The 15,486-nt window shown below is 48.4% G+C and overlaps 1 protein-coding gene across 1 annotated transcript; it reads right to left on the reverse strand.

Moving 5' to 3' along the window:
• Positions 1-10,375: 10,375 nt before the first annotated feature.
• On the reverse strand, positions 10,376-11,466 carry LOC123425099 (1-Cys peroxiredoxin PER1). Its single transcript, XM_045108766.1, has 3 exons — positions 11,277-11,466; positions 11,035-11,183; positions 10,376-10,924 (listed from the first exon to the last, which is right to left on the reverse strand). The coding sequence occupies exons 1-3, from the start codon at positions 11,392-11,394 to the stop codon at positions 10,535-10,537; spliced, it is 657 nt and encodes a 218-aa protein (XP_044964701.1). The 5' UTR covers positions 11,395-11,466; the 3' UTR covers positions 10,376-10,534.
• Positions 11,467-15,486: the final 4,020 nt, after the last annotated feature.

A 15,486-nucleotide genomic window follows, 5' to 3' on the forward strand; every position in this document is an offset into this window, starting at 1 on the left:
GGACTGTGCCGATCATTGCATACATCCTGAGTCAAGAATTACCAGAAGATGAAGTCCAAGCCAGACAGGTCGTCCGCAGGTCAAAGTCGTTCACTGTCATCGACGACCAGTTGTACAAGGAAAGTGTTTCAGGCGTCCTTCAACGATGCATCTCCCCACAGGAGGGACAGTTAATCCTGGAGGAAATTCACTCGGGAACCTGCGGTCATCACGCCTCTTCAAGAGCAATCGTTGCCAAAGCATTCAGATCTGGCTTCTTCTGGCTGCAAGCAAATGAAATGGCGAAAGATATGGTCGGCCGATGTGAAGGCTGTCAGTTCTACTCTAACAAGTCCCACAAGGCAACATCTGTGTTGAAGACAATCCCTCTTGTTTGGCCGTTTGCAGTATGGGGATTAGATACAGTCGGTCCATTCAGGACAGGCCAAGGGGGATTCACACATTTGTTGGTGGCAGTCGACAAGTTCACAAAGTGGATCGAAGCCAAGCCCATCAAGAAGCTCGACGCCCTAACAGCCATCAAGTTTGTCAGGGACATCATCTCCAGATTCGGGGTACCTCACAGCATAATCACTGACAATGGAACAAACTTTGACTCGGACATATTCAAAGGTTTATGTACAGGCCAAGGTATCCGAGTGGATTTTGCATCTCTGGCGCATCCCCAAACAAACGGGCAAGCAGAGCGGGCGAATGGACTTATTCTGCAAGGTTTGAAGCCTCGACTCCTACGAGAGGTGGGATATGCCGCTGGCGCATGGGTCACCGAGCTACCTTCGGTGCTTTGGGGTCTCCGCACAACCCCAAATAGATCTACAGGGCGATCCCCGTTCTTCCTCGTTTACGGAGCAGAGGCAGTCCTTCCGAGTGACTTGCTTCACAACGCTCCACGAGTTGAACTCTTCTCCGAAGCTGAAGCAGAACAAGCAAGGCAAGACGGAGTGGATCTTCTAGAGGAGGAGCGCGAAATGACACTGACTCACTCAACCATTTATCAACAAGATCTGCGGCGCTTTCATGCGCGACATGTCAGGAGTCGTACATTCCAAGCAGGCAACCTGGTGCTCCGAGTGGATCAGCAGAGACCTCACAAGTTGGCTCCCGCCTGGGAAGGACCCTTCATCATCTCCAAGGTGCTGAACAACGGAGCATACCGACTCTACAACATCGACAGGGAAATGGACGAGCCGCGAGCATGGAACGGAGATCTCCTGAAGCGCTTCTACACGTGACCGTCGACTGAAGCAATGTAAAGAACAAGTGTCGGTGAAATAATACAAAGCAGATTGAGTTTTTGCAGATTCAAAATTCTTCCGCGGTCGCAGACTCCGGTCTAAAAAAAACTTAGCTGCGATCACGAATCGCCTAAGTATTAACTTTCTCCGAGTGTGCACTAAACGTCGCACTCGGGGACTTAGCTGCGATCAAGAATCGCCTAAGTACTAACTTTCTCCGAGTGTGCACTAAACGTCGCACTCGGGGACTTAGCTCCGATCAAGATTCGCCTAAGTACTAACTTTCTCCGAGTGTGCACTAAACGTCGCACTCGGGAACTTAGCTGCGATCCAGAATCGCCTAAGTACTAACTTTCTCCGAGTGTGCACTTAACGTCGCACTCGGGAACTTAGCTGCGATCCAGAATCGCCTAAGTACTAACTTTCTCCGAGTGCGCACTAAACGTCGCACTCGGAGACTTAGCTGCGATCTAGAATTGCCTAAGTATTAACTTTCTCCGAGTGTGCACTTAACGTCGCACTCGGGGACTTAGCTGTGATCCAGAATCGCCTAAGTATTAACTTTCTCCGAGTGTGCACTTAACGTCGCACTCGGGGACTTAGCTGCGGTCAAGAATCGTCTAAGTACAAATTTTCTCCGAGTGTGCACTAGCCGTCGCACTCGGGGACTTAGCTGCGATCACGAATCGCCTAACTACAAACTTTCTCCGAGTGTGCACTTAACGTCGCACTCGGGGACTTGCCTGCGATCAAGAATCGCTTAAAATAGAAAGCTTCCTTCGCGTGTATCTCACGGATCCACTCGGAGGCTTAGCATACCCTCATTGAGGCTCATGTAGATGTCAAGACCACTGACAATTACATGAGGAGCAGAACCTCATTGAGGCTCATGTAGATGTCAAGACAACTGACAATTACATGAGTAACAACTCGCTCCGAGCACGACCTTACAGTCGCACTCGAAGACTTAGCCGCGATCACGAATCGCCTAAGTCCTCAATTGCCTTCGAGTGTATCCTACAGATACACTCGGGGGCTCAACAGACCCTCAGTGAGGCTCATGTAGATGTCAAGACAACTGACAATTACATGAGTAGCAGAACCTCATTGAGGCTCATGTAGATGTCAAGACAACTGAAAATTACATGAGTAACAACTCGCTCCGAGTACGACCTTACGGTCGCACTCGAAGACTTAGCCGCGATCACGAATCGCCTAAGTACTCAATTGCCTTCGAGTGTATCCTACAGATCCACTCGGAGACTCAGCAGACCCTCAGTGAGGCTCATGCAGATGTCAAGACAACTGACAATTACATGCTCCTCATGTTTGCCATTGGCTTCACCAAGAAACGCCAAGCAAAAACAACGAGCCAAAATCGTGTCAACAACTCTTTGGCAAAAGAAGAGAAAAAGATTCGATTCAAATTCAAAGTTCGCCTAAGGATAGTTGGCTCGGTGTAGATCAAGCTTATCCACACCGAACCACAAATGTGACGGCCAACAGCAGTGGCCAAAGTTTCTTACAACCAACACTTCGGCATACCGAGGTAAAAGTTTTCTTAAACATCATCAGGACTGGCACTGGGACTGGCAGGCTCCACGAATGTGTCGAGGTCGATCCCGTCTGCGATGCGAGTGGCACTCTCAAGGAAGGTCTCTATGAAATCTTCGAATCGAAGCTTTCTGGTGTTGGCGACTTGCAACGCTTTCAGCTTCTCTTCGCGAGCCTCCTTGCAGTGCACTCGGACAAGCGACAGAGCGACGTCCGCACCACAGCGAGCCGCAGATTTCTTCCACGCCTGCACTCGGTTCGGGACCTCCTCCAGCCGAGCCATCAAGCCTTCCATCTCGTGCCGAGACTCATCTTCAGGCCATAGCTCCTTGTCGATTCGGCCGACGACCTCTCAGTCGACCGATGAAAGGTCCGACTTTGCCCAGGCGAATGTGCGTTCGGAGCATATCTCGATTGGCGTCCTCGCCGAGTGGAACGTTCGCAAGAATCGACCGCTCAACGTCAGCTGCTTCAGCCTCAGCGTCCATGCAAAAATCTGCAAAGACAGGACGAGCAAACAGTAAGCGCAGAATGCAATGCACAGTCCACAAGCACTCGGAAAAACGGAACTTACCACCGAGAAGTGCTATCATCTTCCGGGCCCAGTCACTGACGTAATTTTCCTGTGCTATACACCGCCTGTTCAACACTTGCATCTGTCCCATCAGCTCGGTCCTTTGTTTCCCCATCTTCTCCACTTCAGCCGCCAACGGCTTGTTTGCCTCACGAGCCTCCTCCAAGGACTTTTCTCGTTCAGCCTGAACATCCTTCATACCAGCCAAGGCAACCATTGCTGCATCCAGTTCCTCAGCAAACTGAACCTTTTCAGCCCGCAGAGTCTCGTACCCTGCTCCCATCTCGCAAGTTTTCTGCAAGTCAGCGCCAAGAGACGATCAGACAAATTCAACAAGGACAACAATAAAAATTCTAAGTTCTTCAGACCCCTGCCGACGCAAGCAGTCGACAGCGGTCTCAGGGACTACACCCAATGGGTTCACTAAGAGTGACCCCACTGGCATAAAGCTCAAACAGGTCAGCCCTATTGAGATACATGACAATAAACAAACCTATGAGGTTACTACTACCCGACCTGAGTAAAATTACTCTCGGGGACTCATCCAGTAGGTGCACTCGGAGTGCCTCCACCGGTAACATTCGAACAGATTAGTTTTTGATCTGATCAAGTTAAAGGAAATGTGTATAAAGACAACTGCCGGTGCAAGCACTCGACAGAAGTCTCGGGGACTACACCCACTGGGTTCACTAAGAGTGAACCCACTGCAAAATAATCATACTCTATCCGAGTGCTAGGTTACAAGAGGAAAGTAAATACTTACTAGCCCACTTACTCGGATATCATCCCGCAGTTCCAAGCTTCGCTTGTACACGGACACGATGGAGTCGTACGCTCTCTTGGCCTCTCCCGCCATCAACTCCGCCTGCACCATGGCCCCCTTGGCAGCTCCCACCTGATCTTCCGGGAGGCGCTAGACGTTGTACTGGACAGTCGACAGACCTGGCATCGTAGGAGACTCCTTGGGCATCCCAAGGCCTGCTCCAGTCGGTTCAGCAGCGATCAGCGCCGTTTCAGTCGACGGCATCGTCTCAGTCGGCGGCGCGTCCATGGCGAGAGTAGTAACCGGCGGAACAGCCTCAAGGACAGGCACCGCAGCTTGCTCAGACCTCCTCTGGTCGCCCTCCTCCACATAAATCACCACTGAGGGAAACCCGACTGAATGGCGTGAGACCACAGGAAAAAGGCAAGACCAAAGACAGAATTCGTGATGCAATAATGTAAACTCTCGGAATCGACACGACGCACCTGGCTGGGATGTGACAACGTTGTCCATGTCCATGGGATCATCCCCCTGGCGTGCCGGAGAGGTGGTAGAGGTGGCAACTCTGTCGAGTAAAATTCGTTCGACCAATAAGAAGGAGTTCAATCAAATACTGGAAGAAGATAGAAGAACAATGCACTTACGTTGAGGTGACGGGAACTGTGACCCTCATCCGCGGCAAAGCCTTCCGAGGCTTAGATCCACTTGGTTTGGCCGCCTTAGAGGGCTGGCCCGCAGGCTCAGCAGCAGAGTCCCTGGTCCTCTTAGTGCTCCGAGCACTCGGAGCCACGGGAACGGCCGGCGAGGCACTCGGTACCACAGGAGCAGCTGGCGGCGCACTCGAGGATGCTGGAGGGGCCGAAGGAGCCACAGGTTCATGACGGCGTTTAGTTCGAGGCTCTGGCGGTGGAGGTGGCGAGTTCTGCTCCTCGTCTGCCTCTTCTTCTTCTGCTGACTCCTCCTCCATCTCCCCACTGTCGGAGACGTACTCGACGCTCTCCATGCTGCCCTCCTGGCTGCCTTCCTCCTCCTCGGCCGGATTCCCGTTCGAGACAGGAGAAAACCAGTTAGTCCACGCCTGCACAAGATACAGTCGACAACATCAGACGTCAGACAGTGATTCAAGAAATCGATAAATCTGAGACAGTTGTGTGCACTCGACAAGTTATACTCACTTTGTTCGAAGGAGGGTTGTCCGCGCGGAAGGCCTTCACTCGCCGGGCTCCTCTAGGGTTTTCACAGGCGCCTATGATGTTGAGGACCCACGACGCCACCGTCTCCCTGGTCACGCACTCGACGTTAGTCCGAGTGGAGTCCTCAGGCCCTGTGTAGTGCCACATGGCGTGGTGTCGAGCTTGCAGGGGCTGGATACGCCGACCCAGGAAAACCTCCAGCAAATCTATGCCGGTGACTCCCCTACGGACGACCTCTACAAGCGCATCGACGAGGGGCTGGATCTGGGTTTTCTCCGCCTTCGTGAGCGCGAGCTGCCTAGGCGGAGCCGGTCGGTCTAAGCTAAAAGGAGGCAGTCCAGTTGTGGCATTCGGGCAAGCAACGTCCTGGCAGTAGAACCATGTCGACTGCCAGTTCCTAACAGATTCGCTCAACTGAAGAGCGGGATAGCTACTTTTGCTCTTCTTTTGGAAGCCTAAGCCTCCGCAGAGCTGGAGGAGATGAGTTTTATCATCCGACTGGTTAAGTCGTTTGATAGTTTGGGATCTAGCAGAGAAGATGTGTTTGAAAAGCCCCCAATGGGGAGGACAGCCGATGAAACACTCGCACAACACGACGAAGGCAGAGAGATGAGCTATGGCATTTGGAGGAAAATGGTGGAGCTGCGCCCCGAAGTGGTTCATTATACCTTTGAAGAAGGGATGAGGAGGCAGAGAGAAACCTCGGTGCACGTGGCTGAGCAGCAAGACGCGCTCCCCCTCCCGGGGCGCCGGCTCGGTCTCGCCCTCCGCCGGCAGCCTCCACGACTGTGCGATATCATTCCGTGCTCCACCAACTCCAGAAAGTTCGCCTCCGTCACCGTGAAGGGGAGGAAATCCCCCTGGATCCAACCCGCCGGTAGCGCTCGCTTCCGCCGCTGAGCAGGAGCCGCCGCCTTCCCCTTCTTCTTCCGCGCCTCTAGCTTGCTAGTCTGCCCCTTTGTCATGGCGGAGGCTGCAGATTCGCGAGGGAGAAGGAGAAGGAAGGAGCTTGGGATGCGTAGGGGATGGCGAGAGAAGCGGAGCAAATGCAAGTTATCCGGCGAGTGTAACGAAAAACCCTCGCCGCAGAAGTTTAAATAGGGTTCGACTGGGTCACTAGCAAGTGGCCTCGAAATCTTATCCCCCGACCGGTTGCTGCGATATTAGTGGAGAAGATGAAGGCGCAGGAATCGAGGCGTCAAGTACTACTCGATTGCGATGTCGTCATCCCCGCTGAGCGCGCGGCAACCGAAATTTGAGGATCCCGGAAAATCCGCCGCCGTCAGTTGATTGGTCACGTCAAAAGATACCACGGAAGCACTCGGCCCCTGACGGTTCGTTTCACAAATACATCCACTCGGATCATTGGTCAAAGAAGATAAAATGGATCGAGGCAAACAACGCCAAAGTCGCATCCGTACCAGTCGGATCCGTACTCCAAGCATCGCTTCGTCGTTCCAACCCCAATCCATTCGGGGACTAATGATGGGGTTATAGTCCTAGGGTAGGGTCATAGGCCTGCCCTATAAGTCCTACCCAAGGACTACCCTTCATAAGGGATAAGGCCCTTAGTCAGTTCCGACTGAATTAAGGACTTCCCATGATCCAGTCGGTGACGAATCCTCCAGCACCCAGTCGGAGATGAGCATTCAGAGTGTATCAAACTAACCGACTGGATTCCACTCTGTGCATCGTAACCCCCTGGAGGGAAACGGTCATACGTTTCCATGTGCCTTTATTAGCATTTAAGACGTACGTTACTTGTAACGTAGGCATTTATTCGCCACTACTCCACCCCTGTGCACCGAACCGTTGTGAAGGGCAGCGCACTCTATATAAGCCACCCTTCCCCACTGGTGCAGGGGTTAGCAATTCAATGTAATCCATATTTCACTCGACAACAAGCTCCCAGAGCACTGAGACGTAGGGCTATTACCTCCACCGTAGAGGGGCCTGAACTCATACAACCTCGCCGTAGCTAAGGCTCTGCCCATCCTTTCGTACCCTACACATCTACTGTCATACTTATACCCACGACAGATCTCATCACCTTCCATGCTACCCCCCCTTCATTGTCGCCAATGCGCCAGCCCGCAAGCGACAAGGCAATGTTGTCGTGCAGGTCGGCTGGCCCAGCCGGAAGAGAAGGCGCGCCGAGCGCCGCCGCTTTTGCGCGAACTGGCCGACCACCAGCAGGGAAGATGAACAAGGTTTCGAGCGTGAAGCGGAAGAAGGTTCCTACGAAGAAACCTTCGGCCACTCCATCCACCTAGGTGAGACGTTCCGCGACGGTGCCTTCCTACTAGGCTGCTTTCACCGCAGGCGAGGTGTTCGATGAAACGTCCGGAAGGTATGCAACTTCTCTCACTTATTTTTGCTTCAATTATTCGCCTATCATGATGTGCATTCACTCGATGTAGCCGTGGTTCGAACAATGTCGCTGTTGAGTTCGTGCACTCGTTGACCACTAACGCATTCAACATCGATCAAGCCCCGATCGGTGGTTTCGATTACAATGAATTAGAGGGTGGCGTTGATGACCACATTGATGAAGACGAGGTGGAGGAGATAGATGAGGGGACGTATCAGCAATCGGAAGGGAAAAAGCGTCAGATCAAAGAACTACATGATCTTGAAAGATCAAATGTTGATAAAGACTCGGAGTGTTGTGTCTATGGATCCTTGCACGGGTGTGTCTCAAACCGCCAAGATCTATTGGCAAAGAATTGAAGATCCGTACTTCCAATTGATGGCCAAGTATTCCAACATGACATCACGGACCTTTCGGTCACTTCAAGGTTGTTGGGACGTGATCAAGCTGACTTGTAGCCGTTAGGCAGCTTGCTTGGAACAAGTTCACAATGCTCCTCCAAGTGAAACTGTCGAATCCGACTATGTGAGTTGATTGCAATCAAATGGTTCCATTAGTTTGCATAATGTACAATGGTTCCATCAGTTTGACTTTGTTTTTATTGTGTAGGAAAAAAATTCTCAACGACGGTACAAAGACATGGATGCTTTCGAAGGAAGATTTTTTGAACTAGAGCATTGTTGGAAATTGCTCAAAAACTACGATAAAAGAACGTTGATTGACAAAGAATCCCCACCGAAGAGAGGTTCACTTACGGAAATGGATGAAGATGATGATGGTCCAAGAAACTTGAACAAGCCTAATGGTGACAAAAAGACAAAGGAGAAGATCAAAAGGAAACGCGAAGCATCGACCTTGCGGGAGAAGATAGATTCCATGTTGCAATCAAATGAGGTATTGCTAGCGAAGTCTTCGGATGCAAAGATAGAGTTGACCGAGAAGAAGGCATGAGAAAAGCAAGAGGTGGAAATTGCTCAAAGAAGTTGAGTAGAGAAAAACACGTGTCGTTGAGATCAAAACCATGACCAACCTTATTGCTGGAGAGAACAAGATCATGACTTTGAACCGTGATGACATGGATGACATCAACAAAGAATGGCATGATATGATAAGGAGAGAAATCTTGAAGAGGAGGATGCTTGCGTGTTACAATGGTGGCGATGGCTTCTCCTCAGGAATCGGAACCGATGATTTCGGTGCCGAAGTAGGGACAAATGCTGGAGTAGGGATAAGTGCCGACATAGGAACAAGTGCAGGCGATGGATTCGAGGGAGTCGATGGATTTGGGGGCGGCGATGAACTCGATGGTGCAGACTGAAGAACGAAGATGCAGGAAGTCCTTTTGCGTTTGTCTTTCAAACCATGCTCTCATTTCGCGTGCGAACTATGCTTCATTGTATAAATTCGAATTCATTCGTGGAAATCACTGTCAAATTTCAACTATGTTTTATTGCGTGGTTTTCCGGTTTACGGGTTGACGCGGTGACATCCGAGCAGCCCCGCATTGACAACCTGTATAATAACATCTTCTGTAACGGATCCATTTTATTTTGTAAATATGCTTTTAACGGATCCATTTTTCAATGCGTATAATAACATCTTCTGTAACGGATCCATTTTATTTTGTAAATATGCTTTTAACGGATCCATTTTTCCCCGCATTGACGACCTGTATAATAACAGTTTCCCCACATTGACGACCTGTATCCATTTTCTTTTGTAAATATGCTTTTAACGGATCCATTTTTAATAGTCTGCCATCCACATTGACCCGTGCGGATTGTAAACGGCTTTTGCTAAAGATGCTCTAAGAAACCGAAACACCAAAAACAATCGAAAAAACAAATTAAAAAGCCAAAATCGTGTGAATTTTTTTTAGAAAAATCATACTTAATTGACATCGAAAGTATATTCTCTATTTCTGTGAATTTTTTTTAGAAAAATCATACTTAATTGACATCGAAAGTATATTCTCTATTTCTAAATAGCTACAACCCCTACAACCCACCGCCTAATTTTTTTTATCATGCAACCACACATAAGCAAGTATGAGACATAAATAACATGTTTTGCATTACTCTACCCATGGAATGGTGCCACATCATTAATTCAGACATATTAGTCATAAATAATTTTTTGCATTAGAATCCTCCATATTTTGTTAGAAATTACATTTTCACAATATTTTCACTCCCTTTTTATACACTTTGTATTTTATTAGTTCTAGATTTTTTTATAACTTATCCATCTTTTAACAATGTTCCCGCAATATACGTGCCTCGTCTGTGTTTTTAACTTTTCTTCCTTTCATCTTTGAGAGACTGAACGTGGATTTACGAAATTCTGTGTTTATAACTTTTCTTCTTTCTTTCATCGTTGAGAGACTGAACGTGGATTTACCAAATCATCGTAGAAGCCTCGGGATCGTCGGAAATCCATGCTGCAAATAATACAGTTTCTTTAACCATACAGATTGATTTGCAACTTTCCTTTTTCATGTTCTGCTTGATGCTTCAGTCAAGTTTCCAGGGAGAGGAACCGCACTAGCCCGCATTTAGGTGACGACCAAGCGTGGATTGCGCAGCAGCCGTGCTGATAGGTGGCGCCATCCACGTCTAAAACACTTCAGAGCGGTCCTCCAAACAACACAGCCATGGACATACGGGCCATCGAACACAGAACACATGAAAAGAGGCGAAGTCACAGTAGAGATAGCTCGGCGACGCGAGTAGAATTACAGAAGAAACGACACATGCTACCACAAAAGTACGCACGCACCACAACGACACATACCACCACCATAAGTAACCGAGCAAGCGCCGACGAGCTAGCACGGACGGACGCCTAGACCTTGGTGAAGCGGAGGTAGCCCTTCTTGGAGGGCAGGTCGGCGGTCTCGAACCCCTGCGGGAACATCTTCTTGGCCTCCTCGTCGGAGACGCCGGGCGCGATCACCACGCACTCGCCGGGCTTCCAGTTGGCCGGGGTTGCCACCTTGTGCTTTGCCGCCGTCAGCAGCGAGTCCACGGCGCGCACCACCTCGTCCATGTTCCGCCCCGTGCACGACGGGTACAGGAAGCTCAGCTTCACCACCTTGTCCGGCCCCACGATGTGCAGGGTGCGGGACGGCAGCTGCCCCTGCGCGTCCTTCTCGTCCGGGTCCACCATGTTGAGCTGCTTGATCGCCGACCGGTCCGGGTCCGCCATGATCGGGTACGTCACCTTGCTCCCAGGCTGCACTCGTCGCGAGAACAGAAGGTAACCAGCCATCAGGTGGCTAATCAGCAACCAAGAATCTACAGATCTACGTAGATCAAAATGGCGGTGGCAGATTATAGGCGAACCTTGTAGGCCTCGATGTCCTTGGTCCACTCCTTGTGGGACTGCACGTCGTCGCAGGAGATGCCGAGCAGCTTCACGCCCCGCTTCTCGAACTCCTTGGCGTAGTTGGCCATGGCCGCCAGCTCCGTCGTGCACACCGGGGTGAAATCACCTGAACAGCACATAAGCCCAGAGAATCAATCAACACCAAACTTCACACAAGGATTACGATCGAGCAGGCCGTGAAGGCGTCGTATACACGTACCGGGGTGCGAGAAGAGGATGACGTAGCCGTTGCCGACGTAGTCGTGGATGCGGATCTTGCCATGGGTGGAGTCCAGCTCCAGGTTGGGGACGGTGTCGCCAATGGTGAGCCCCGGCATGGTTGAAACAACTGAAAGCTAGTTGCTGCGTGCTCTTTGCTGCTGCGAACGTCTCTCGATGGATGCCGTCGAGGACGCAACGGGGAGCTGCTTTTATAGCAGCGGTCGGCCGGCGAGGGCGTGTGTAGAAGTGGCAGCAAGGCGCGTTGCATGAGGGCCACGCAGTTGGCCTCGTGGCAGAACGCAGGGTGACCTTGTTCAATGCGCTTGACCTGTCCACCCACCCACACCGTCTAGGGGGGCAGTGGACATGCCGGGTGGCCAAGTCATTCAGAAGCTCACGGCCACCTGTGCGAGCCGCGGCATGTTCGTGAGCCTTTTTTGTTCTCTTTTTCTGACAACAGATTTTTTTCTTCTTTTGAGTAGAACATCGTTTGTGAGCTGAATAATAGATTCCGGCCTACCATGGCTGTGGGTTTTGTGTTAAGTCCAGCCCACAGCATAAATCCTAAAGGATAACCAAAACAACTCTTAATAGTAAGGCCGATGGGCATTTCCTATTTGACGCCGTAGACGTGATCTAACGTGCATTTTTGTTAATTGGCGCCTATGGTGTTTGTAAATAGACCGGCTCATCTAGACGCCGTTTAAATATTGATAAACATTTTTTAAATTCTAGCGAATATTTTTTAAGATTAATGAACTTTTTTGAATATTGGTGAACTATATTGAATTTTGATGAACATCTTTTTGAAAATGGATGCACTTTTTAAAGATTTATGAGCTTTTTTCACTTCAATGAACTTTTGTTGAATTTTTATGAAGTTTTTTCAAATTTATTGAAATTTATAAAAAATTAATGAACTTTTTTTAAATTGGATGAACTTTTTTTCATTTTTAGTGAACTTTTTAAAAAAATTGATGAACGTTTTTGAAAGGTATGAACTTTTTTTTAAAATCGATGAACATTTTTTCCTTTAAATATGTAAACCATTTTTGATTTCATATTTTTTTCGTAATGAAAAATAAAAAAAAGCTGGGCAACACTCTAATGGGCCGGCCCATGCTAGCAGTGCTGCAAGTGCCGGATCGTTAACGAGCGCGTGCAGCGCTCCATAGGAACTCCCAAGCCGATGCTAGGCGCTGGTCGTTCGGCGTAAGTTTCAGCCGGTCACATGCAGGCCATTCAATATGACTGATTTTAGCTGAACGATTCCCTTGTTCCTTTTTCCGTTTCCCTCACACATGCATATCTATTGTTCTTCTTCATGTGAAAACAGAGCGTCATAAAAATAACCTCGTCCAGATCCGAAAAAACACTCCTTATCGTTGCACACCCTTCCAGTGGTCCTAGTCGGCCACCACCTCGCCATGGTTGCCGCTTCCTGCACGGGTGGTTGTTGTTCGCACCTATCCGATAGTTGTCGTTTGCAGCTGCCCAACAGTTGTCGTTAGCAGCTCCTTGACAGTTGGTATTTGCAGCATGAACGGTCGCCCCTCACCGCCCACGCCCTAGCTAGTCGCGTTCCAGCATCCACCAGCGATCTAGTTGCCGACATCGTAGCACCTCACCGAATGCCAGCATCTCGTCTCGCTCGACGTTACATCCCAGCTTGTCAGTTGTAGGCTTGTAGAAAAATAGCTCCGCGTACCCAGCAAACATGCTCGGCCCTTCTAGCAAAAAGAGATCATCGTTGTAGCTCCACAATTTCCCATTCCAGAAAAAATGTTGGTCCAGCACGTGGTGCTCGTGGATGCAGCATCCATCCATCGTTGTGGTAGCATCGTGAATTGGCCGTGGTAGCATGCTGAATTGGCTGTGGTAGCATCCATTAGTCGTCGGTGCATCTTTTCCTTCCTGTTGCAACTTTCCAGCTAGCTGTCGGTGCATCTCCTCCTACCGGTTGCAGCTGCTCACCTTTCCTCATGTTGCATACAATGAAATGGTGTCATGTGACGCTCTCCATAATCTTTGAAAACTCCACACTTGCTCGGTGTGGTTTTGTTTATTCAACACCAACTGCCTTAGCCTTGTTATTCAACACAACAATTGGAGTTGACTAGTTTGAACCGCGATGAGTTGTGAGTGAGTCGTCACCCATCCCCCCTCGCGTGCTATCTCTCTCTTTTCTCGTCAGCGGCGGTAAACTTTTTCCTATGCTCGTTGTCATTAGTTTTGTGGAGGCGATGATTTCATACGACAATAGGGGATGGTTGTTTGCACCGTGGGCGATGGCGAGAGGTGGTGAGCAACATTACCCCCTGTTTCGTGCTCGCAATCGTTTTTCTTTGGGGGGGGAGGAGATCGGGTGGTGCTCACTGACGAGTGGATCCATTTGTGGGAAGTGTGTTTTTAGTTGTAGTGCATTTGTAGGATTCGACTCATTGCGAAGCTAGTTGTATTTGGCGAGTACGGGAACAGGGTTGGTTTTTGCAATCCGTGGATTTGGATACTTTTGTGTTGTCGTCTTCAAAGTTGCTTTGTGTATGTTTTATTGCTAGATTGTCACCACCATGATTAGGGCGTTGATGGATTTGAATTTGGCTGATGCACGCACTATGTAGTTATCAGGCTATTCTTACCTTAAATCCCCTTGAGTTGTTGCCATGGATTAATTAGTTCATTTTGAAAATATTTTCGCTCATATTATGTGTAGTAATTTATCCACTGTAAGTTATTCACATAGCTCTTGATGTGTGATTACCAACCTTATTGTATCTTAGTAGTTAGGTCTGTTGCATGCCAATTTGTAGACCACTTTTATTTGTTGTTCCCTTATAGTGCAAAAAATTATAATACTTTTAGCACGATAGTTTTTAGGGCATCTTCAACGCTGATCCGTAAACCGGAAAAAGCATCCATGTGCGAACCAGGTGACCAATTCAAGGACACTAATACAAGAGTCGGCCTTCCACAACTAGCCGCATATATCCGCTTCCAATTTTTGTAAAGTCTGTATACATTTGCACACTAAAAATAGTTGCATATCTAGTTATAGTTTAGCAAAGAAATGTTCAAATGCAGGAGTGGTTCTAATTTAAATATTATATTCCAACAATGTTGGCCGATTTAACTGCTCACAGATGCTCAATCGGGTTTTTCTTTAGTTGCTCATGAGTTGCTCAGTGTCAAATTTGTTGATGCATTTCAACAAACTCATCAAATATGATCAAATTCTGGTAGGGAAGTTCGATAACCCATGTTCTCAAATTTAAGACCTATGGTAGCATCCTCGCCCTCATCATCGATGATTATGTTGTGCATGATCACACAAAATGTCATCACCTCTCACAAGGTCTCCGAATCACATTGTTTAGCAGGTCCAAAAACAACAGCAAAACGTGTGTGCATAACTACAAATACCCTGTCAACATCCTTTCTTGTTGCTTCTTGTGTGTGGGCAAAGTGAGACTTCTTTTACCCAACTTGCTCGCAGATGGTCTTTACAAAGTTTTCCCACAGAGGATAGATACCTAATACGTCTTCAACATATCTATAAATTTTTATTATTTCATGATATTATATTATCAATCTTGAATACTTTATATGCAATAATATCCTATTTTATATCATTTTTTGAGACTAACCTATTAACCTCGTGCTGAGTGCCAGTTTCTGTTTTTTTGCGTGTTTTTGACTTTTGCAAAAAATCAATGAACTACTAGGAAATAACTCATATGTACTCCCTCCATCCCAAAATTCTCATCTGAGATTTGTCTAGATATAGATGTATCTAACACTAAGACACAACTAGATACATCCGTATTTAAACAAATCTAAGACAAGAATTTTGGGACGGAGGGAGTAGATGTTCATCAGTAGCGATTGAAAACTGGCCTACGCTACTATTAAATAGTAGTAGCGTTGGTACTAAACATGCGCTACTGGTTAGTTTTAGCAGTAGTGTTGGGTCATATGCCCATCGCTACTGGTATGTAGGACTCAGGGCACACCCCATGCAAGCCATAGGAATAACGTTCTACATAAACGAACGTATAACTAACATTGAAGCAATAGCACATTATTGTTTAACTGGCGCTGCTAACGTATATACAAGGGGCCAGCGGGTGGTCCACACTAGCAGCAGCGCGTGCGCCGCGGCCAGCGCTACACGTAAGTGCCTTAGGAGTAGCGCTTTTGCCATGCCCAGC

This window comes from Hordeum vulgare, chromosome 2H, assembly GCF_904849725.1.
Source record: "Hordeum vulgare subsp. vulgare chromosome 2H, MorexV3_pseudomolecules_assembly, whole genome shotgun sequence".
Classification (NCBI taxonomy): domain Eukaryota; kingdom Viridiplantae; phylum Streptophyta; class Magnoliopsida; order Poales; family Poaceae; genus Hordeum; species Hordeum vulgare.